Source organism: Mustelus asterias, chromosome 19 (genome assembly GCF_964213995.1).
Source record: "Mustelus asterias chromosome 19, sMusAst1.hap1.1, whole genome shotgun sequence".
NCBI lineage: Eukaryota > Metazoa > Chordata > Chondrichthyes > Carcharhiniformes > Triakidae > Mustelus > Mustelus asterias.
In genome coordinates, this window is record NC_135819.1 from 64,127,544 (window position 1) to 64,150,795 (window position 23,252).

Here is a 23,252-nt window from a genome sequence, read left to right on the forward strand (position 1 = left end):
CCCTCGATTCCTTGATTAAAAATCTATCTCAGTCTTGAACATACTTAATGAACCAGCCAGTACAGCTCTCTGTGGCAAAGAATCCCACAGATTCATTACCCTCAGAGAGAAGAAATTCCTCCTAATTTCTGACTTAAATGAGTGACCCCGTACTCTGAGTTTGCACTGTTTGGTCCTAGACTCTCCCACAATGGGGAAAAAAAAACCTCTCAGCATCTACCCTGTCAAGCTCCCTGTGAATCCTATATGCCTCAGTAAGATCGCCTTTCATTCTTCTAAACTCCAAAGAGTACAGGCCCAACCTACTTAACCTCTCCTCATTAAGAACTGCATTACCATCACTGAATCCCCCACCATCCTGGGGGCTACCATCGATTGGTTCAGTCATATAAGTACTGTGGCTGCAAGAGGACATCAGAGGCTGGGCATTCTGAAAAAAATCTCAACTCCCCAAAGCCTGTCCGCAATCTACAAGGCATAAGTCAGGAGTGTAGTGGAATAGCCTGGATGAGTGTAGCTCCACTAACACTCAAGATGCTTGACCCCCATTCTGCTTGATTGACACCCCTTCCACCATCTTAAACATTCACTCCCTCCAGCACTGGCCCAGAATAGCAGTAGCATGTATCACCTACAAGATACAATGCAGCAAGTTGCCAAGGCTCCTTCGACAGCACCTTCCAAACCTGAGATCTAGAAGGACGAGGGCAACAGATGCATGGTAACACCAACACCTGCAAGTTCTCCTCAAAGTCACACAATATCATCCCATGAATTAATTTTTTTAAGTGTCTGAGCTATCCAATCAATTCAACTTCTCCGCTGTTTCCATAATCCTATAAATATTTCTCTTGTCATATTTATTCAACTCTCTTTTGAATGTTATATTAAACCTGTTTTCACCACCCTTTCAGGCAGTGTATTTCAGATCATGACAATTTGCTGTTGAACAACTTGACTGTAAAATAATGTTTCCTTGTATTCTTTTGTCGATTATCTTAAATCTGGTTGTCCGATACTGACACAGTTCACTCATAGAATCCACATGACAAAAAGAACACCGGCTGGTTTTCTTGACACTCACCCCCATAGCAATCGCCATGCTAGACTCTGTCACCGTGTCCATGGGAGAGGAGATGAGGGGAGTCTTCAGGGTGATTTTCTTGGTGAGAGCGGAGGTCAGATCCTGGTGGAGGGCGGAGCAGGGGGGGAGGGACGGGGGAAATTAAAATGTTTCTCATGAGACACAACCCAAAAATCAGTTTTATTTGTTTCATAATCCATTTTATACACACACAAGACTCACACAAAACATCTAGCTAAAACCCCAAATTCTGACATTAGACCCAAAGAGAGAGATACTGGCTATAATCTAATTAAAGGGTTCAAGTAGTTTACATACAGAATAGCAGATACCCCAGAGTGCATTACAAGCTTGAATCTAATTGAGGAATTTGCTTTTAAGTTTGCTCCGAAACTGCCTTACTACAAATGAGGAACATTGAGGCTTTCCACAGAACAGCACTGCGCTAAAGGCAAAACGTATCACGATTTGTACTGCAGTTAACACAGAACATAAACCCAACCTGCCATGGTCTTTCAGTAAAAGATCTTGTCAAACATTAAAAATCTTTCTCCCGCCTTTCTAGTTGGAAAGCAGTGCCCTAAAATGCAGAATGGTCCTAGCTATAGAGGGAGAAAGGAGATCACCAGATTCCATCTGTAACACCCCAGTGTGCATGTTGGGAACCCCCTGCACCCATATTTCTAGTAAATAGAGTGCAATAGTACAGGGGGAAAGTAACTGGATGGGGCCCCCAAGAGTTTGTGTGTGTGGGGAGGGGGGGGTTGCTGGGCAAGGCGAGATAATATAGAAAGAGAGATAGATCAGAAATAGATTGCGCAAGAGAAGAAAAATAAGAAAGACAGGGAGAGCAATAGAGGGCACGTGCGCACACAGGAAAGGCTGTGTAGGTCTCCCGGAGTCTGGTTTGAAGATTAGGAGAACAGTGACGGGGTTTGCTGACCTAAGAAAGTTCAATGACCAGTCCTGCTCTCCACACCTGTCTGGAAATGTACGACTTTCATAACTCACCACTTCATCAGCAGCGAAGTCAATGAAACCAGGAAGAATCAGGAAGTCACTGAATAGAGAAAATGGGGGGAAAAAAAAGGATAAATTACCTGATTAAACCAGTTAGACATTACCAGTAGGGAGCATTGCAGAGGCAGTCTGGATTAGGAGTTAGCACCTGGTTCCAGTCCCACACAGGTATAATCCCCCTTCCAGAGGACACTGACTCCTTGCTGGGTTAGTTATGATTCAACAGGGCCAGCCATCCCCTATTACCCAACTACATTCACTGCCTGAGAGCCACACACAAAATGTCCACTGAGCTCTCTTACAGCCATTTCTGTGTGTGGCTCCTAGGCAGTGAATGTTGTTGGGCTATTCAACTGCATGGAGCAGCATAGCCATACACCATTTCCTTCTTTCTCAATACCAGCACACACTGCTTTTCAGCAGCACTCAGTGATCAGGAAGAACAACTCTGGAGCAGACTTTTATGATGTATTTTTTATGATGTATTACTGTGCAGACTTTTACCCAAGGGCACATCGAGCCTCCTCCACCCGGCTGAATTTCAGCTTACAGTACAGACAAGAGATTGGCTCCAAATTTCCTAGTCTGGACACTCAGTCCACCAGAAAGGGGTTGAAGCTGGAAGGTGAGGGAAAAGAGGAGAGAAAAGAGCGAGCAAGAGAAAAAGAATGGGGTGCTAGCTGTTTGCAGATATCAATGGCGATAACTTGTATTTAAACATACGGTAATAAAGCAGTCCAATTTGCTTAACAAGAACCTCAGACAAAATTTGGCACTAAGCCACAAAAGGAAATAGGACAAGTGACAAAAAACTTGATCAAAGAGCTAGGTTTTAACCAAGAGGTGAGATGTGGAGGAGGTTTAGGGAAGGAATTTTAGAATTTTGAATCTTGACAGCTGAAGGCTGCAGGTGAAGCAGTGAAAATTGGTGACATGCAAAGAGGCCAGAATTGGAAGCTTGCAGGTATCTGAAGTTCTGGGGCCAAGGGAGGATACATATAGAGGTAGGGTGGGGTAAAGTGGGGATTTGAAAACAATGCTGTAAATTTTTAAACTGAGATGCTGCCAAACCTGGAGCTAACGTAGGTCAGCTTCACACAATGGAAGTTGACAGAACAAAGTAAATGAAGATCATAAAGTAATGGTACAGGTTTAGGCTGCTGGCTTGCTCGGATTTAACCCAAATAAGGTACTGGTCACTATGATACCCTGCATCTCATCATTCCAAGCACAATCTTGCCATAATAAAGTGGCTGTGGGATTGAACCCTGGACCAAGTCTCAAGCAGATAAATCTAGGCTGATGGCCCACAATGATATGGAGGGAGCACTAATTTCTTGCAGGTGCCAACTTCTCTCTCAGGTGGATGCCAAAAAGGTCCCATCCCACAGCAGGAGGGAGCTCTCCTGATGCCCCAACATTTATCGCTTGATGCAAGAAAGAGATTAATCGTTCCTCTGTGTCAACGCTTGTGGGATTTCGGTATGTACAAAACAGATGTCTTTTTGCCTATGGAACACTGACTAGACAAGGAATTCGGAACAAGGGGATCCAGAGTTGGCAGCAATTCTTTAACATCTTATTTGTGACTCCCAACCTTTTCCAGCCGGTCAGGTTATCATGGGAAAGGCCTAAAATATTAAGTCAAGAAAATTACAAATCAAAGAATTGGATGGCAACACAATTTTCCATATCAAGTTATTCATCTGTTTAATCAAAGACTTAGCTTCTATACTGTCAGGCTTCACTCCTTGAATCGCAGTGTTTTTATTGTGAGGATAAAAGTTTAATTATGCTGCAGTTCACAATTTCAAATGATTGTATAAATGAAAAACATCATCACACTCTAAATAAACTTGTTTGAATGATATAGCTACACCATGATTACATATAATGTCTTTGGTACAAAGAGCAGGTTTTATGGTTGCGACCATTACTGTTTCTAATATAGCCAAGGCAATAAATTCTCAATGTGCTATTAGAAGCTTATTTTTTAAATCATGAGAATAGCCAAAATAATTGGCTCAATCCTATACATCTTAAGTTTGTTTTAAAGATGACTTTATCGACAAATTATAGTTAAAAAGTCTCGATTTGTTACAAGATCCATTATAAAAACAGATAAAAAGCATTCTTTCAGTTTTATATGCAAGTTAGTTCAAGCAAATGACGTTTTACAGCATAAATAAATGAATATATCCTTAGGTTTTCGATTAACTGTTGTTTCTCGATCAACACTTAAGCCTTTACTCGATTCTTTACTTTCTTTTCATCTTGCAGCTCCCAAATAGTTTTTATTTTAGGCATTTTTGTTTTAAAAAAGACCCCTCGCCAAGGCTGGTTGTACATGAACTGTTGAGATGGAACATGCAATGGGGTCTAACACAAATGAAAGACTTGCACTCAAAAAAGACATCCCACTTTAAATGTATAGTCATTTTTGTAATTAAAGAAACGCAGCAGCCAATTTATACATAGCAAGAGTCACCACAGCTATGCAAAAATAACCAGATAATCAGTTTTTACTGATGTCAATTAAGGGACAAATATTATCCCAAGACACTGGGAAAATTCCTGTTCTTTCTCAAAATAGCGCAATGAGATCTTTTACATCCACGTGAGGAGTCAGACTGTGTCTCAGTTTAATTTCTCATCTGGCAATAGCACCTTACAGCACTACTCTCCCTCCAAACTACACCAGAATGTCAGCCTAGGTTCAAGTGGGACTCGAATCCAAGGCTTGGTGTGCTACTCACTGAGCCACAGTTGATAAGTCTTAGTTTCATGTGCGAGGAAGCGTAAACCCAGAAAAGCATAGCATCTCCCAACAGACTGAAATTCACAGCTAGAGTCAGCACACAATCCAGACACAAACACAAGGCTTTCAGCTCAAGGACAAGCCTGGAGCCAAAATAATGAACTATTTTTGTTTGTTGTGCTTTTTGAAATGCATATATTATATAAAAATAACAAGCAGCCCCACCTCCTCCACACTCCGTGTGAACTTCAATGACCAGTGACATTAGTCTCAGAACAGAAAACAACCCTGTAAAACAGCCACTTAAAAAATAAAACCAAATGCAGCTGCCAGCTGCTGAAATGGGTTTCCCACGGGTTCCTCAAGAACCACTGGTTAAATATTTTGCAGCTGACTGGAGCAGTGGGTCAGGACGCTGCAATCTGCCCTGAGCTGATATCAGCTCAAAAGGTCTTTGGAGCTGTCATATTTCCAGCAAGTCAGTCACAACTGCCATAGATATTTGCTGAGATACATTGGAGACAGTCACTCTCATAAAAGGTCCTTATTACAAAATCCGCAAGACCAAAACAGACCACTCAGCCTGACTGAATGCCCATGTAAAGATCCTCCTTCACAAATTATTTCCTTCCCATCTTGGCCAAGCTGTCCCAGTCCTGGGAGTGTTTGAAGATATGAGACAATCATGCAGGATGAGATGAGTAACAGAGGATGTCATTGCTGATTTTGTGTAATTTTACACGGTATAAATTTTAGTCTCCATACCATGACTTGGGCAAAAACAACAGTATCCACCCAAAGAGATTGTTCAGGGGCTGGTGCCAGAGGAAGTAGTCAGCAGTGTCAGCTAGCATGAGGGTTAGTAGCAGTAGCTGTGATCAGGAACAGATCCAATGGGATGAGCTTGGAGAGGAAAGGAGAAAATTGTGATACTCCTGCTAACAACATCAATCTAAATGGGCATCTCCAACTGCACTTCTGTACCTGCCTCCTCAGGGGAAAAACATAGAAGATAGGAGCAGGAGGAGGCCGTTTGGCCCTTCAAGCCTGCTCCGCCATTCATTATGATCATGGCTGATCGCCCAACTCAATAGGCTACTCCTGCTTTCTCCCCATAACTTTTGATCCCATTCACCCCAAATTCTATATCCAGCCACCTCTTGAATACATTCAATGTTTTGGCATCAACTACTTCCTGTGGTAATGAATTCCACAGGCTCACCACTCTTTGGGTGAAGAAATGTCTCCTCATCTCCATCCTAAATGGTCTACCCTGAATCCTCAGACTGTGACCCCTGGTTCTGGTCGCCCCCACCATCGGGCACATCCTCCCTTCATCTACCCTGTCTAGACCTGTTAGAATTTTGTAAGTCTCTATGAGATTTCCTCTCATTCATCTGAACTCCAGCAAAAACAATCCTAACCTGTTCAATCTCTCCTCAGATATTCGTCCTGCCATCCCCGGAATCAGCCCAGTAAACCTTCGCTACACTCCCGCGAAAGCAAGAACAACCTTTCTCAGAAAAGGAGACCAAAACCGCACAATATTCTAGGTGTGGCTTCACCAAGGCCCTGTATAGTTGCAGCAACACATTCCTGCTCCTGTACTCGAAACTTTTCACAATAAAGGCCAACATACCTTGCCTTCTTTATTGCCTGCTGCATCTGCAAGCTTACCTTCAGCGACTGGTGCACAAGAACACCCAGGTCCAGCTCACACTCCCCTCTCCCAATTTACAGCCATTCAGGTAGTAATCTGCCTTCTTGTTTTTGCTTCCAAAGTGAATAACCTCACATTTATCCAAATTATACTTCATCTGCCATTGATTTGCCCACTCACCCAACCTGTCCAGATCATGCTGAAGGATCTCTGCATCCTTGTCACAGTTCACCCTCCCATCCAACTTGGTATCATCTACAAACTTTGAGATGTTACATTTTGTTCCCTCATCCAAATCATTCATATATATTGTGAATAGCTGGGTCTCAGCACTGATCCGTGTGGCACCCCACTAGTTACTGCCTGCCCAATTTGAAAAGGCCCCTTTCATTCCTGCTCTTTGTTTCCTCTCTGCCAACCAGTTTTCTATCCATCTCAATACACTTCCCCCAATCCCATGCGCTTTAATCTTGCACAATAATCTCTTATGCAGAACTTTGTCAAACGCTTTCTGAAAGTCCAAGTATACCACATCGACTGGCTTCCCCTTGTCAGCTCTACTAGTTACATCTTCAAAGAATTCCAACAGATTTATCAAGCATGATTTCCCCTTCATAAATCCATGCTGACACTGTCCGATCCTGCTACTGCTTTCTGAATGCTCCACTACAAAGTCCTTGATAATGAATGTGAGAACTTTCCCCACTACCGATGTTAGGCTTACTGGTCTATAATTCCCTGTTTTCTCTCTACCTCCCTTTTTGAATATTGGAGGGACATTCACTACCCTCCAATCTGCAGGGACTGTTCCAGAGTCTACAGAATCCTGGAAGATGACTACCAATACATCCACTATTTCTAGAGCCACTTCCTTAAGTACTCTGGGATGTAGATTATCAGGCCCAGGGAATATATCCACCTTCAATTTTCCCAGCACCATTTCTCTAGTAATATTGATCTCCCTCAGTTCTTTCCTCTCTCTAAATCTTGCATTCTCCAACATTTCTGGTGTCAGATTTGTGTCCTCTTTTATAAAGACAGAACCAAAGTATGTATTCAGTTGCTCAGCCATTTCTTTGTCCCCTATTATACATTCCCCCGTTTCCGTCTGTAAGGGACCTACATTTGTCTTCACCAACCTCTTTCTCTTCACATAACTATAGGAAATCTTAGTGTCAGTCTTTATGTTCCCTGCAAGCTTAGGTGAGGCAAGTTGGAAATTGTGATTCTGCAATGCCTTGTTTGGATTTCTGAAGCCGGTTAATGGCAAAAGGGAAGAAAGTTCAGGGATTGATTTCCATTTAAGGTCCTGGAAATTAATGAATTGAGAGGAGCACTCAATAAATTTCAATAATCAAGATGCAGTATTACGGAAGGAATAAGCTCATACAAGCCAAAGTCAAATCCTTCAAAATATTCTCAAATGACTCAGAGTCAAGAACGACGTTTGGAAACCTATGATTTAAGGCACTTTCAGAATTATTCAAGTCTTCTGCCAGGAAAGTGTTTAATTTCTGAGGAATACTCAATTATCAAGATCTGATTATCATAAAGAATTGTTCCTTTCAGGTTCTGGAGATGAGGAGATTTTTTTTTACTCTGAGTTATGATGATCTGGGTAGTGGAAGCAGATTCTATAGCCACTTTCAGAAGGGATCTAGGCCTCTGCTTAAACATGAGGAAGCTGCAGGGCTTTCTTGGACCGATTGCATGGTCCTTCCCTTTCTTCATTTTCTCCTACACATTTCAGAATTTTGATAACCCATGCTTGCTATCACCAAACCCCTAATTTAAGGAAGGTTCACTGAGTAAAAATCAAGTTACAGAATACTGATTAGAATGCTAATCCCTACAGCCAACCAGGTCTTAAAGATACAGACAATGTGGGTGGAAAGAGCATTAAGCACAGGTTAAAGGGATGTGTATTGTCTCCAGACAGGACAGCCTGCAAGTCCAGGAGGCAGCTTGCCTGTATTCTGTAACTTGATTTTTGTGTCTCTGTGCCCTGTTTGAGAGCACATTTCCACTCCATCTGACGAAGGAGCAGCGCTCCGAAAGCTAATGGTATTTGCTATCAAATAAACCTGTTGGACTTTAACCTGGTGTTGTTAAAACTCTTACTGTGTTCACCCCAGTCCAACGCCGGCATCTCCACATCAATATTTAACTCTCAATCAACATCATTAGTACAGATTATCTGGTCATTATCACATCGCTGTTTATAGGAACTTGCTGTGTAGAAATTGGCTGCTGCACTCCCTACGTTATAAGTTCATTGGCAGAAAAGTGTTTTGGTACATCATGAGAAGCACACTGTAAATGCAAAGCATTTTTATAGCTGAATGTGCTGGATGCAGAAGTAGATTATGGGGAAGTGGTGAGGTGGGAAGGAGCTCTAAAACAGATGATTTCAGGAAATCTTTTGAAAAGTAAGGAAAAAGGTAGCAATTAAGGGATTCCGCAAATAATTTAAGACTGTGTAATGGATGAAGATTGGGGATTGTGGTTAGGGAGTTGAGAATCTACCATCATAACTATGAATCTGATAAAAATCACTCTCATTTTGTAATCACTTAAGTAAAGCTCATTGTTCATCTTTCTAAAGCTATTTTGACCTGATATGCAACTGTACTCAACTCCCTTGCAAGAAGCTGCTTCCTTAAGCCACATGACCCATTAAAGCTACATCCCGTGCTGGCAGCTTACCCCACCCTATCTCTGGTCCATGTGACCATCCTATGAATCTAATTTATTCACTTGCAGCACGGGATAATTATTTTATTAAATTATGCTTAAAACAATTTATAAACATTCCAGTAGATTAAAAAGGAGACATTCTCAGCATTAGGCATACCATTTAAAATGTAAACTTTAAAAAAGTTAAAACAATTACCAATCTCAAAATAGAACTGATTACACACATCGGCTTGAATTAATTAGTAGTACTCTCGTCTCGGAGGCATAAGGTTGTGGGTTCAAGCCCTATTCCAGAGTGTCTTCTGATGGTACATAGGAAAGTTACTGAGTTCAAGTGCTTCCAGTAGGGGCCAGTGGACATTCCACTAGCTTCCCACCTCCCCTGAACCCCCTCCCAAACATACAAAGTTGAAAGGCTCCGAGGCTAGTTGCAATGCTTGCCATGGCTGACCCACAGTCTCAAGCTGGAACCTTTCAAATCTATACAGCCAACTAAGGAGGCATTTTTCACTGATTGATTGGTGAGTGTTTGCTTGTGTGTGACTGAGGGCTTTGTTCTACATTAGGAGGAAATTGCGCAGCAGTAACTTGGAAAAGGAGCTTTGTGGGTTTTCCATTCCATGTCATAGAGTCACACAGCATAGAAACAGGCCCATCGGCCGACCATGTCCATGCCAACCAAAGTAATCAATTTGCTGATCATTCCATCAATAGGGATAAACAGATGGAAGCCATTTGAGAGCGAGCACAGGGAACTACAAGACTGAATTCTCAAAACTGCAGTAGGGAGCATTATCAAAATTCAACAATTCAGACACAACCCTTCTGAGAGGAAATCGGGCTCCAACTGAAAAAATAAACTTGGTGAAAGATTCACCAGCGAGAAGTGGGCTATGACAAGTTTGGCTTTTAAAAGTCTGCAGATTGTAACAGGAGGAGGAAGAGGAACTTCAATAGGCTTTATGGCCCATCATGCCTGCACTGAGTTCCAGTTACAGGTGCCAGTGAGTCTTCATTTAACATGGCTAGAACATAGCAAAGAGAAAGCGCACATAGGTGTATCTTAGGAAAAAGGAAAGTTAAGTTTGCATTTATACAGAACTTTTCACAATCTCAGGATGCCCCACAGCATTTTACAGCTAATTTTTGAGCTAACAACTGTTTTTGTTATTCATTCTTGGGAATAAGTGTGTCACTGGCAAGGCTAGCATTTATTGCCCATCCCTGATTACCCCGGATATGGTGGTAAGCTACCTTCTTGAGCTGCTAGACTCCTTGTGGCGTTAGGGAGGGCCAAGATTTTGATCCATAAGGTTTATTTAATAGATACATGTCAATATTTGGCTGCAGGAAGGCAAGAAAGCAAAAATTACACTTGAGGCAAAGCTCTTTAAAACTGTGTTTCACATGGAATGTTCTTAATTCAGCATCTTAAACTGTGCTGGAAATACATACTGGACCTGTAGCAAACAGATCCTGTGTTTATCAGCTCAAGATTCATTCTCCTGACACAATCAAAATTTAGCAGGAAAAAATCTATAATTATACCGTCGGCGGTTTTCACCTTTTAATGGACACAAAACAAAATGGCAAAGTCAGGAGCATGATGGAATACTCTCCACTTGCCTGAATTAGTGCAGTTTTTCCAATATTTAATTGGAGGAAATTTTTGCTTATCCAGAATTGGATGTTGATTAGGCAGTCTAATAATTTAACAACGGTGGGGGAGTTGAGACATGGGGGGAAAAATAGACCCTTGGGGACACCAGAGGTAAAGTTGTAGGAGTAGAATGATAAGCCATCACTGTTGATACTCTGCCTATGATTAGATAGATAAGAGCAGTCCCTCTCAGCTGAAGAGCCACTGGAGGAGCATGGTGTGGTCAACCATGTCAAAGGCTGCAGAAAGGTCAAGGAGGAGGAAGGGGATATTGTATGTTTGTCATGTGGCTTTGATAAAAGCTGTTTCGGCACTGAGGCAATGGCAGGATCCAAATGTGGAGTTCAAGAGAAGATAGGGATAGACTCAGTTGGATGATGTAATGAAGGAGTTAGGGGATTGAGCCAAGATCAGCAAATTAACACTGCAGAAGGAGGAATGATAATTCTGCAGGCTGCTCTAATGTGGAGCTAGCACTGGTGCAATGGGCCAAAAGGCTTCCTTCTGCACCAATAGAATTCAAGTCATTAGAAAAGCCAGGGATTCCCTGTCATTTCAGCCTCCAAAACACTTCAATTCTACCCGGGAGAACATCTAATGGCGTGTTAATCATCAGCCTAAAGAGGTCCCTGCACAAACATCACTAATCCAATGCCCTCTCTACCACACTCCCAGTTATCTTCATCTGCTGTTAACTTTAGCTTTCTCATCCATATTATCCATTTAAATACAGCTACCAGTCAAAAAATTGGCAGTTTAATGTTGGAGAAAGGAAGGAGACTAAAATAACTTACATTTGTATCAAACTTTATCATAACACTGGCATTGTTTGATGGTAGTCATGATGTGGAGATGCCGGCGTTGGACTGGGGTAAGCACAGTAAGAAGTCTCACAACAGCAGGTTAAAGTCCAACAGGTTTATTTGGTAGCAAATACCATAAGCTTTCGGAGCGCTGCCCCTTCGTCAGATGGAGTCATCTGACGAAGGGGCAGAGCTCCGAAAGCTTATGGTATTTGCTACCAAATAAACCTGTTGGACTTTAACCTGGTGTTGTGAGACTTCTTATTGTTTGATGGAACAATGTAGAGAGAGTTCTACTCTAGCATAACAGCTCTTCAGCGCTCATGTATGTAAAAACGCTGCAGAAATTCACACTTGCACAAAGAACTGACTAAAATTAGCCCAACCACATTCCGTTAAAGTCTTTTCACACTCTATATTAAATCACTACAAGCACCTGGGTCACAATGACACTGTCCCTTTAAATAAAGAGAAGCACTGAGGATAGCAAGGGGACAGAATGTACCCCGCATAGGGTACTTCAACAAGAAAGCAATGTAGAGAGGCAGAGAGATGTAGAGAGGGTTCCCCAAAGTTTGGGGACTAGGCAACTGAAGACATGGCCACCAATGTTGAAGTGATTAAAATTGCAGATATTCAGGTCTCCTGCATTAGAGGAACAGAAATCTGAGTGTTGTGGTGTTGGAGGAGATTACAGAGACAGGGACAGGAATTTGAAGAGGAGGATGAGAATTTTAATATCAAGATGCGACGTGACTGGGAACCAATGTAGGAAAGCAAACACGTGATATGGGGAATAAGATTTTCTAAGAGAGAAAACACAAGGAACAGAGCTTTGGATGACCTCAACTTTACAGAGGATAGAATGTGGCAGACCAGCCAGGAGTTCGTTGGAATAGGAACATAGGAATTAGGAGCAGATGTTGGCAAATTCAGCCTTTCGAGCCTGCTCCGCCATTCAAACAGACCATGGCTTCTCTCTCCCTGGTCTCAAATCCACCTCCCCATTTGTTCCCCATGTCCCTCTTTCCCTTTTATTTTTAAAATCAGAAATATGTCCATCCCCCCCTTGAAATCATTCAACGATTCAGACTCCACCGCGCTATGGGGCAGCGAGCTCCACAAATTCACCGCCCTCTTCGAGAAGTAGTTCCTCCTCATCTCAGTTTTAAATCTATTACTTCTCAACCTATACCTGTGACCTCTTGTTCTAGATTGCCCCATAAGATGAAACATTTGAATAGTGAAGTCTGAAAGCAATAAGGAATGAGAGTTTCAGCATCAGCTGAGCTCAAACAGGGGCAAAGTCAGTAAATGCTAGAGGTGGAAACAGGTGGACTTAGTGATGACTGCAATGAGATTGGAAACTAATTTTGGGGTCAAATATGTTGCCAAGGTTGCAAACAGACTGTTTAATCTCAAGATTGTCAGGAAGCGGATACAGTTGATCGTTAGGGAACAGAGTTTGGGGGAGGGACCGAAAACAACGGCTTGAGTCTTGCAGGAAATTTCTGCTCTTGTAGTACTGAATGCCGGATAATTTAACAGGACAGGAGTGGAAAGAGGTGGTTGGTGATGTAGAATTGGATATCGTCAGCATACATGTGAAAGTTAACTGTGCCATTGGTTGTTGTCGCTGAGGGGCAGCATGTAGATGAGAAATAGGAGGATAGATCCTTGGGGGACAACAGAGGTAGAGTGGAGCAGCAGGAAAAGTGGCCAGTGCAAGAGATTCGCTGACTATAATTGGACAGAAGAGAATAGAACCAGCTCAGAGCAGTCCCAGTCAGCTGCAAGACAGAGAGGATCTGAAGCAAAATAGTTGATCAACTGTGTCAAAGGCTGCGGACAGGTCAAGAAGGGAAAGTTTACCTTTGTCACAATCAGACAATATCATGTAACTTTGATAAGAGCCATTGTGCTTCACTGGCATAGATTCAAACAGAGTTCTGGGAAAGGTGGAATGTATTTGGGAGGTCACAACATGCTCAAGAGCTTTGTAGAACTTAAGACTAGCTGTGCCACTAGTCATGCTGTTTCAGTGCAGCTACAACACTGACATTTACCCAACAATGTTGAAAATTGCAAAGGTATTTCATATCCACTAAAGGGATTAATCTAATCTGCCCAACTCAAACCCTATCAGGTGATCTTAATCATCAGCAAAGTGATGGAAGGTGTCACTGACAGCACCTACAAACAGCACTTATCCAGCAACATCCTGCTCAACAATGCTCAGTTTGGGTTCCATAAGAGCCACTTTGCTCCAGATCTCATTACAACCTTGGTCCAGACATTGATGAACAGCAGAATTCCAGAGCAGAGGAGAGACTGATTGGAGGCTAACCACCTCAGCTACAGGGATCACTATAAGACTTCCTCAGGGTAGTGTCCTCGGCCCAGTGGGTTTCAATGACCTTCCTCCCACCCCCAACATAAGGTCAGAAGTGGGGATGGTCGCTAATGACTGGAGTGTTCTTTAACTTAAAGAGTTGAACTCAAAAGGCAAGGTGAGAATGACTGCCCTTGACATCAAGGCATCATTTGACCGAGTATGCCATCAAGAAGTAAGATTAAGGAGAATCCCAAGGCTTTCTACAAATATGTCAAGAGTAAAAGGATGAGATGTGAAGGCATAGGACCCTTAAAAGGTGAAGGGGAAAAAGTTTGTGCGGAACCGTTAGAAATGGCGGAGGTGCTTAATGAATACTTTACCTCGGTATTCACGGTGGAAAGGGATCTGGGTGGTTGTACTGCTGGATTGCGGAGGACAGAAAGGATCGAGCATGTGGACATAAAGAAAGAGGATGTGTTGGAACTATTGAATGGCATCAAGGTTGGTAAGTCGCCGGGACCGGATGGGATGTACCCCAGGTTACTGTGGGAGGCGAGGGAGGAGATTGCGGAGCCTTTGGCGATGATCTTTGCATCGTCGATGGAGACGGGAGAGGTTCCGGAGGATTGGAGGATTGCGGATGTGGTCCCTATATTCAAGAAAGGGAACAGGGACAGCCCGGGAAATTACCGACCGGTGAGTCTAACCTCAGTGGTTGGTAAGTTGATGGAGAGGATCCTGAGAGACAGGATTTATGATCATCTAGAGAAGTTTAGTATGATCAAAAGTAGTCAGCACGGCTTTGTCAGGGGCAGGTCGTGCCTTACGAGCCTGGTTGAGTTCTTTGAAAATGTGACCAAGCACATTGACGAAGGAAGAGCGGTGGATGTGGTCTATATGGACTTCAGCAAAGCGTTCGATAAGGTCCCCCATGCAAGACTTCTTGAGAAAGTGAGAGGGCATGGGATCCAAGGGGCTGTTGCCTTGTGGATCCAGAACTGGCTTGCCTGCAGAAGGCAGAGAGTGGCTGTGGAGGGGTCTTTCTCTGCATGGAGGTCAGTGACCAGTAGAGTGCCCCAGGGATCTGTTCTGGGACCCTTGCTGTTTGTCATTTTCATAAATGACCTGGATGAGGAAGTGGAGGGATGGGTTGGTAAGTTTGCTGACGACACCAAGGTAGGTGGTGTTGTGGATAGTTTGGAGGGATGTCAGAAGTTGCAGCGAGACATAGATAGAATGCAAGACTGGGCGGAGAAGTGGCAGATGGACTTCAACCCGGATAAGTGTGTAGTGATCCATTTTGGCAGATCCAATGGGATGGAGCAGCAGTATAAAATGAAGGGTACCATTCTTAGCAGTGTAGAGGATCAGAAGGACCTTGGGGTCCGGGTCCATAGGACTCTTAAATCGGCCTCGCAGGTGGAGGATGCGGTCAAGAAGGCGTATGGCGTACTAGCCTTCATTAATCGAGGGATTGAGTTTAGGAGTCGGGAGATAATGCTGCAGCTTTATAGGACCCTGGTTAGACCCCACTTGGAGTACTGCGCGCAGTTCTGGTCACCTCATTACAGGAAAGATGTTGAAGCCATTGAAAGGGTGCAGAGGAGATTTACAAGGATGTTGCCTGGATTGGGGGGCATGCCTTATGAGGATAGGTTGAGGGAGCTTGGTCTCTTCTCCCTGGAGAGACGAAGGATGAGAGGTGACCTGATAGAGGTTTACAAGATGTTGAGGGGTCTGGATAGGGTGGACTCTCAGAGGCTATTTCCAAGGGCTGAAATGGTTGCTACGAGAGGACACAGGTTTAAGGTGCTGGGGGGTAGGTACAGGGGGGATGTCAGGGGTAAGTTTTTCACTCAGAGGGTGGTGGGTGAGTGGAATCGGCTGACGTCGGTGGTGGTGGAGGCAAACTCGTTGGGGTCTTTTAAGAGACTTCTGGATGAGTACATGGGATTTAATGGGATTGAGGGCTATAGATAGGCCTAGAGGTGGGGATGTGATCGGCGCAACTTGTGGGCCGAAGGGCCTGTTTGTGCTGTGGCTTTCTATGTTCTATGTTCTAAGAAGCCCTAGCAAGTCAATGGGAATCAGGGGGAAACTATCCACTGGTTGAAGTCATGCCTTGTACAAAGGAAGGTGGTTTTGGTCATTGGAGGCCAATCATTTCAATCCCAGGACATCACTCTGCAGGAGTTCCTCAGGATAGTGTCTTAAATCCAACCACCTTCAGTTGTTTCATCAATGACCTTCCCTCCATCATAAGGTCAGAAGTGGGGAATTTTGTCTGATGTTCAGCACCAGTTGCAACTCCTCAGTCAAGAAGCAGTCCATGTCCGTATGTAGCAAGGCCTGGGCAACATTCACTTTTGGCTAAGTGGCAAGTAACATCTGTATCTCACAATTGCCAGGCAATGGCTATCTCCAACAAGAGACCATCACTTGACATTCAATGGCATTACCATTGCTGAATCCCCCACAGCATCCTGGATGTTACAAATGACCAGAAACTGAACTGGAATAGCCATATGCTGCAAAAGCAGGTCAGAGACTGGGAATCCTGCAGAGAAGAACTCACCGCCCAACTCCCTAAAGCCAACCATTTACAAGGCACAAGTCACGAGTATGATGGAATATTCAACTTGCCCGAATTAGTGCAGCTCCAACAACATTCAAGAAGCTCAGCACCATCAGACATAGCAGCCTGCTTAATTGGCACTCTATCCGCCATCTTCAACAATCAGTCCCTCCACCACCAATGCACAGTGGCAGCAGTATATAGCATCTACAAGATGCACTACAGGAACACACCAAGGCTCCTTTCGATACTACCTGAATAGACTGGGACTTTTCTCTCTGGAGCGGAGGGGGCTGAGGGGTGACCTTATAGAGGTCTATAATGAGGGGCATAGACAAGGTAGATAGTCAATATCTTTTCCCAAAGGTAGGGGAGTCTAAAACTAGAGGGCATAGGTTTAAGGTGAGAGGGGAGAGATACAAAAGTGTCCAGAGGGGCAATTTTTTCACACAGAGGGTGGTGAGTGTCTGGAACAAGCTGCCGGAGGTAGTAGTAGAGGCGGGTACAATTTTATCTTTTAAAAAGCATTTAGATAGTTACATGGACACAATGGGTATAGAGGGATATGGGCCAAATGCGGGCAATTGGGATTAACTTAGGGTTTTCTTTTTAAAAAAGGGTGGCATGGACAAGTTGGGCCGAAGGGCCTGTTTCCATGCTGTGAACCTCTATGACTCTACCTTCCAAACCAAAGACCTTTATCACCTGGAAGGACGAGGGTAGCAGATACATGAGAACACCACCAATTGTAAGTTCCCCACCAAGTCACATACCATCCTGACTTGGAACAATTTTGCTGTTCCTTCACTGTCACTGGCTCAAAATCCTGAAACGCCCTTCTCAACAACATTGTGGGCATACCTACACCATATGGATTGTAGTGATTCACGAAAGGCAGCACATCATCACTATGTTAAGGGCAATTAGGGATGGGCAATAAATGCTGGCCTAGCGAGTGACACCCACATCATGCCTCCTCGGATACTGAAGCAGGCCATGCCTGAATGCAGTAAGAACTGGATAACATTCAGGCTTGGGCTGTCAAGTAACACTCATGCCACACAAGTGCCAAGCAATGACCATCTCCAATAAGATAGAATCTCACCAACTCTCCTTGACATTCAATAGCATTATCATCACAATCCCATTTTTAAAAATTGTATTTATTACAAAGAACAAAGAACAGTACAGCACAGGAAACAGGCCCTTCGGCCCTCCAAGCCTGTGCCGCTCCTTGGTCCAACTAGACCAATCGTTTGTATCCCTCCATTCCCAGGCTGCTCATGTGACTATCCAGGTAAGTCTTAAACGATGTCAGCGTGCCTGCCTCCACCACCCTACTTGGCAGCGCATTCCAGGCCCCCACCACCCTCTGTGTAAAAAACGTCCCTCTGATATCTGAGTTATACTTCGCCCCTCTCACCTTGAGCCCGTGACCTCTCATGATCGTCACCTCCAACCTGGGAAAAAGCTTCCCACTGTTCACCCTATCTATACCCTTCATAATCTTGTACACCTCTATTAGATCTCCCCTCATTCTCCGTCTTTCCAAGGAGAACAACCCCAGTCTACCCAATCTCTCCTCATAGCTAAGACCCTCCATACCAGGCAACATCCTGGTAAACCTTCTCTGCACTCTCTCCAACGCCTCCACGTCCTTCTGGTAGTGCGGCGACCAGAACTGGACGCAGTACTCCAAATGTGGCCTAACCAGCGTTCTATACAGCTGCATCATCAAACTCCAGCTTTTATACTCTATACCCCGTCCTATAAAGGCAAGCATACCATATGCCTTCTTCACCACCTTCTCCACCTGTGTTGCCACCTTCAAGGATTTGTGGACTTGCACACCTCGGTCCCTCTGTGTTTCTATACTCCTGATGACTCTGCCATTTATTGTATAACTCCTCCCTACATTATTTCTTCCAAAATGCATCACTTCGCATTTATCCGGATTAAACTCCATCTGCCACCTCTCCGCCCAATTTTCCAGCCTATCTATATCCTGCTGTATTGCCCGACAATGCTCTTCGCTATCCGCAAGTCCAGCCATCTTCGTGTCATCCGCAAACTTGCTGATTACACCAGTTACACCTTCTTCCAAATCATTTATATATATCACAAATAGCAGAGGTCCCAGTACAGAGCCCTGCGGAACACCACTGGTCACAGACCTCCAGCCGGAAAAAGACCCTTCGACCACTACCCTCTGTCTCCTATGGCCAAGCCAGTTCTCCACCCATCTAGCCACTTCTCCTTGTATCCCATGAGCCTTAACCTTCTTAACCAACCTGCCATGTGGGACTTTGTCAAATGCCTTACTGAAATCCATATAGATGACATCCACGGCCCTTCCTTCATCAACCGTTTTTGTCACTTCCTCAAAAAACTCCACCAAATTTGTAAGGCACGACCTCCCTCTTACAAAAACCATGCTGTCTGTCACTAATGAGATTGTTCCGTTCTAAATGCACATACATCCTGTCTCTAAGAATCCTCTCCAACAACTTCCCTACCACGGACGTCAAGCTCACCGGCCTATAATTTCCCGGGTTATCCCTGCTACCCTTCTTAAACAACGGGACCACATTCGCTATCCTCCAATCCTCAGGGACCTCACCCGTGTCCAAAGAAGTGACAAAGATTTCCGTCAGAGGCCCAGCAATTTCATCTCTCGTCTCCCTGAGCAGTCGAGGATATATGCCATCAGGCCCTGGGGCTTTGTCAGTTTTAATGTTCCCTAAAAAACCTAACACTTCCTCTCTTGTAATGGAGATTTTCTCTAACGGGTCAACACCTCCCTCCGAGACACTCCCGGTTAACACGCCCCTCTCCTTCGTGAATACCGATGCAAAGTATTCATTTAGGATCTCCCCTATTCCCTTGGGTTCTAAGCATAATTCCCCTCCTTTGTCCCTGAGAGGTCCGATTTTCTCCCTGACAACTCTTTTGTTCCTAACGTATGAATAGAATGCCTTAGGATTCTCCTTAATCCTGCCTGCCAAGAACATCTCGTGACCTCTTTTTGCCCTTCTAACTCCCCGTTTGAGTTCTTTCCTACTCTCTCTGTATTCCTCCAGAGCTCCATCTGTTTTCAGTTGCCTGGACTTAACGTACACCTCACTTTTCATTTTAATCAGATCCTCAATTTCCCTGGTTATCCACGGCTCTCGAATCCTACCTTTCCTATCTTTCCTTTTTACAGGCACATGCCTATCCTGCAGCCTTATCAATAGTTCCTTAAAAGACTCCCACATGCCAGACGCGGACTTACCCTCGAACATCCTCTCCCAATCAACATCCACCAATTCCTGCCTAATCCGGCTATAGTTAGCCTTCCCCCAATTTAGCACCCTGCCCGTAGGACAGCACTCATCCTTGTCCATTACTATCCTAAAGTTAACAGAGTTGTGGTCACTATTTGCCACATGTTCCCCTACCGAAACTTTGACGACCTGACCGGGCTCATTTCCCAGAACTAGGTCCAGTATAGCCCCCTCTCTAGTCGGGCTATCTACATACTGTTCCAAAGAACCTTCCAGTACGCATTTTACAAATTCCTCCCCGTCCGGACCCCCAGCTCTAAGCACTTTCCAGTCTGTGCCAGGGAAATTAAAGTCCCCCACTACAACAACCCTATTTTTTTCTGCACCTATCCAGAATCTCCTGACATATCCTTTCAGTGTCACAATTTCCTGGGGTCAGGTGAAACAGAGGGAAAAAAATCTGGCAGAGTTCTTCCTCCTGATTGTTATGCAGTAACCCCTGCTGGAAGTCGAGTATGGGGTTACTGACTATAGGATATTAGCTCTGCTTGTTAATTAGCCTGCTAGCTCCAGCAGTCTCTACCCACCTGAATAGGCTGTTGCTTTGGTTACCAGGAGATAACTATCACCTGCAGAAACCGTACCCCAGTTGGCAGGCCCCGTAGAGGAAACCTTACATTTAACATAGTTAAATGTCCCAAGGAGCTTCAAAGTAGTGACTAAGAAAATCTGACAATGAGCAACATGAGGAGATATTAGGACAGGTGACTAACAGTTTGGTGAAAGAGGCAGATCTTAAGGAGCAACATAAAAATGGATGTAGGGAGAAATGGAGAGGTTGGGAAGGAAATTCCAGAGCTTGGGGGCCAATTAAAGGCATGGCCACTAATGATGGGATTCATGCACAGGATACCAGGGTTGGAACAGCCAGAAATTTTGGAACGTTGTATCATAGAGTCATAGAAGAGCAGGCAATGGACATTAGTCATTCAGCCCATCAAGCCTGCACCAGCAACATTCCCACCCAGGCCCTATCCCCATGTATTTACCCTGCTAGTCCCCCTGACACTAAGGGGCAATTTAACAAGGCCAATCAACCTAACCTACACATCTTTGGAGTGTGGGAGGAAACCGGCGGACCTGGAGGAAACCCATGCAGACACAGGGAGAATGTGAAAACTCCACACAGATAGTGACCTGAGTCCGGAATTGAACCCGGGTCCCTGGTGCTGTGAGGCAGCAGTACTAACCACTGTGCCACCATGCTGCCCAACTGATGGACACTGTAGGATTTGAAAGATCAGCTTTTTTTAAATCGATGGGCTGCCTCAGGATAGGCAGAGAATTAAAACGCCCCATGACTCTTCAGCAGTCTGCTTGTCTGAGATTAATGTCCCTCACCACACAATCACAATAAATAGCAGAAACAAGCAGAAGTTCACTAAATATTTCATCAAATACAGAGACCTGTCCAGCAGCGAGGGTACTGGCTTAAGTGCAGTCTTATCTTCCGCCTTATTAAAAAAAAAATCAAATACTCATTTTGAATATCAGAACAACATAACCATAGCAAGTCACCTGGAAAGATTTGTAGAGGTGATGTGAAAACCATGCTGTTAGTCTGAAATCAAAACAGAAAATGCTGCAAGAGGCAAGGGAAGAAGGAGGGAGATGTGGATGAAATGGGGGGGGGGGGGGGTAATGCAGTGAAGGGAGGTAACTGACAGGCGTTTGAGGGCAGGTGGCAGCAAGGGCGGGCAGCAGCAGCAGGCAGGCAGCAGCAAGGGTGGGCAGCGGCGGGCAGCAGCAAGGGTGAGCAGCGGCGGGCGGCAGCAAGGGTGGGCAGTGGCGGGCGGCAGCAAGGGTGGGCAGTGGCGGGCGGCAGCAAGGGTGGGCAGTGGTGGGCGGCAGCAAGGGCGGGCAGCGGCAAGGGCGGGCAGCGGCAGGCAGCAGCAAGGGCGGGCAGTGGCAAGGGTGGGCAGCGGCGGGCGGCAGCAAGGGTGGGCAGTGGCGGGCGGCAGCAAGGGTGGGCAGCGGCGGGCGGCAGCAAGGGTGGGCAGTGGCGGGCGGCAGCAAGGGTGGGCAGTGGCGGGTGGCAGCAAGGGCGGGCAGCGGCAAGGGCGGGCAAGGGCGGGCAGCGGCAGGCAGCAGCAAGGGCGGGCAGTGGCAAGGGTGGACAGCGGCAAGGGTGGACAGCGGCAGGCAGGCAGAGGCAAGGGCGGGTGGTGAGGGTGAGCAGCAAGGGCAGGTGGTGAGGGTGGGCAGCAAGGGCGGGTGGTGAGGGTGGGCAGCAAGGGCGGGTGGTGAGGGTGGGCAGCAAGGGCGGGTGGTGAGGGTGGGCAGCAAGGGCGGGTGGTGAGGGTGGGCAGCAAGGGCAGGTGGTGAGGGTGGGCAGGTGGCAAGGGCTGGCAGCAGCAAGGGCAGGTGGTGAGGGTGGGCAGGTGGCAAAGGCAGGCAATGGGTGGCAGCAAGGGCAGACATTGGCATGGGTAGGCAAAGGGGTGGAGGCGTGGTGAGGGAAGGGTTGAGGAAGTCAAGGGTGGTGGTGGAGGGAGGATGTTGACTCCTCTACTGTTTGGTCTATTCTTTACCCTTCAGTTTCCCCACACTTGGACAGGGAGAACCCGATCTCTCAGCCCCAGCCCTGGGGACACGGGTCCTCCCGGATCTCAGGCACCCATTCACTCACTCTCCCTCCCTCCCTTTTTCCCACAACGTGGAGCCAGGCTGTGAGCAACGTGTCCCCAGCAGGGCGGCTCTTACTTGTAGGTGAGTCCGTCAGCGGAGGCGAAGAGTATCTGAGCGGTGAGCCCGTCCTCAGGCACATAGCCGGTGCCGCCGCTGATGAGGTAGTCGGCCATGCTGCAGAGAGAGACAGAGAGGCGATAAGTGAGAGATGGAGCGAGTGAAGCCCGCGGGCCCAGACGGGAGGGGGGCGGGGCCTGACACATGGGGCGGGGCCTGGCACAGGGGGGTGGGGCCTGGCACAGGGGGGCGGGGCCTGCCTACTGGCTCGGGCACGCGCCGCCGCCGCCGCCTCGGCCCGAGAGGCCGGCCCGCACTACGCCTGCGCGGGACCCCGGCGCGCGCGACCGCGCCGCCCTGCCCCTTGGCTGGGGAGGCTCTGCGCTTGCGCCATTTCATTCTGCAGCTCCACGTGGTCTTGTCAGGATGTTGCAAAGTGCCTTTGTGCTGAGTGTAATATTTCCAATGAATTGTTATCAGGTACGGAAATGGGGCTGTTGACTTGTGTTCCATGAGCTCCTAACAGTGGCATAATAAAGAGCAAATAATCTTTGGTAAAAAGCAAAATAAATTTTAAATAAATAAAAGCAAATTACTGCGGATGCTGGAATCTGAAACCAAAGAGAGAAAACGCTGGAAAATCTCAGCA

The 23,252-nt window shown here is 45.7% G+C and overlaps 1 protein-coding gene across 3 annotated transcripts in view; it reads right to left on the reverse strand.

Moving 5' to 3' along the window:
• The window catches only part of LOC144508017 (inosine-5'-monophosphate dehydrogenase 1), a 42,713-nt gene extending 19,925 nt beyond the window's left edge, over nucleotides 1-22,788 (reverse strand). For 2 of the 3 annotated variants that reach the window (XM_078235723.1, XM_078235724.1), the window contains exons 1-3: nucleotides 22,622-22,788; nucleotides 2,096-2,144; nucleotides 1,085-1,186 (exon numbers count right to left, since the gene is read on the reverse strand). In XM_078235723.1, coding sequence (XP_078091849.1) covers nucleotides 1,085-1,186; nucleotides 2,096-2,144; nucleotides 22,622-22,719 — 249 coding nt within the window. In that variant the 5' untranslated portion in view covers nucleotides 22,720-22,788. The remainder of the gene's footprint in view (nucleotides 1-1,084; nucleotides 1,187-2,095; nucleotides 2,145-22,621) is intronic. The other variant, XM_078235725.1, reaches the window with a different exon arrangement.
• Between the last annotated feature and the right edge of the window lie 464 nt (nucleotides 22,789-23,252).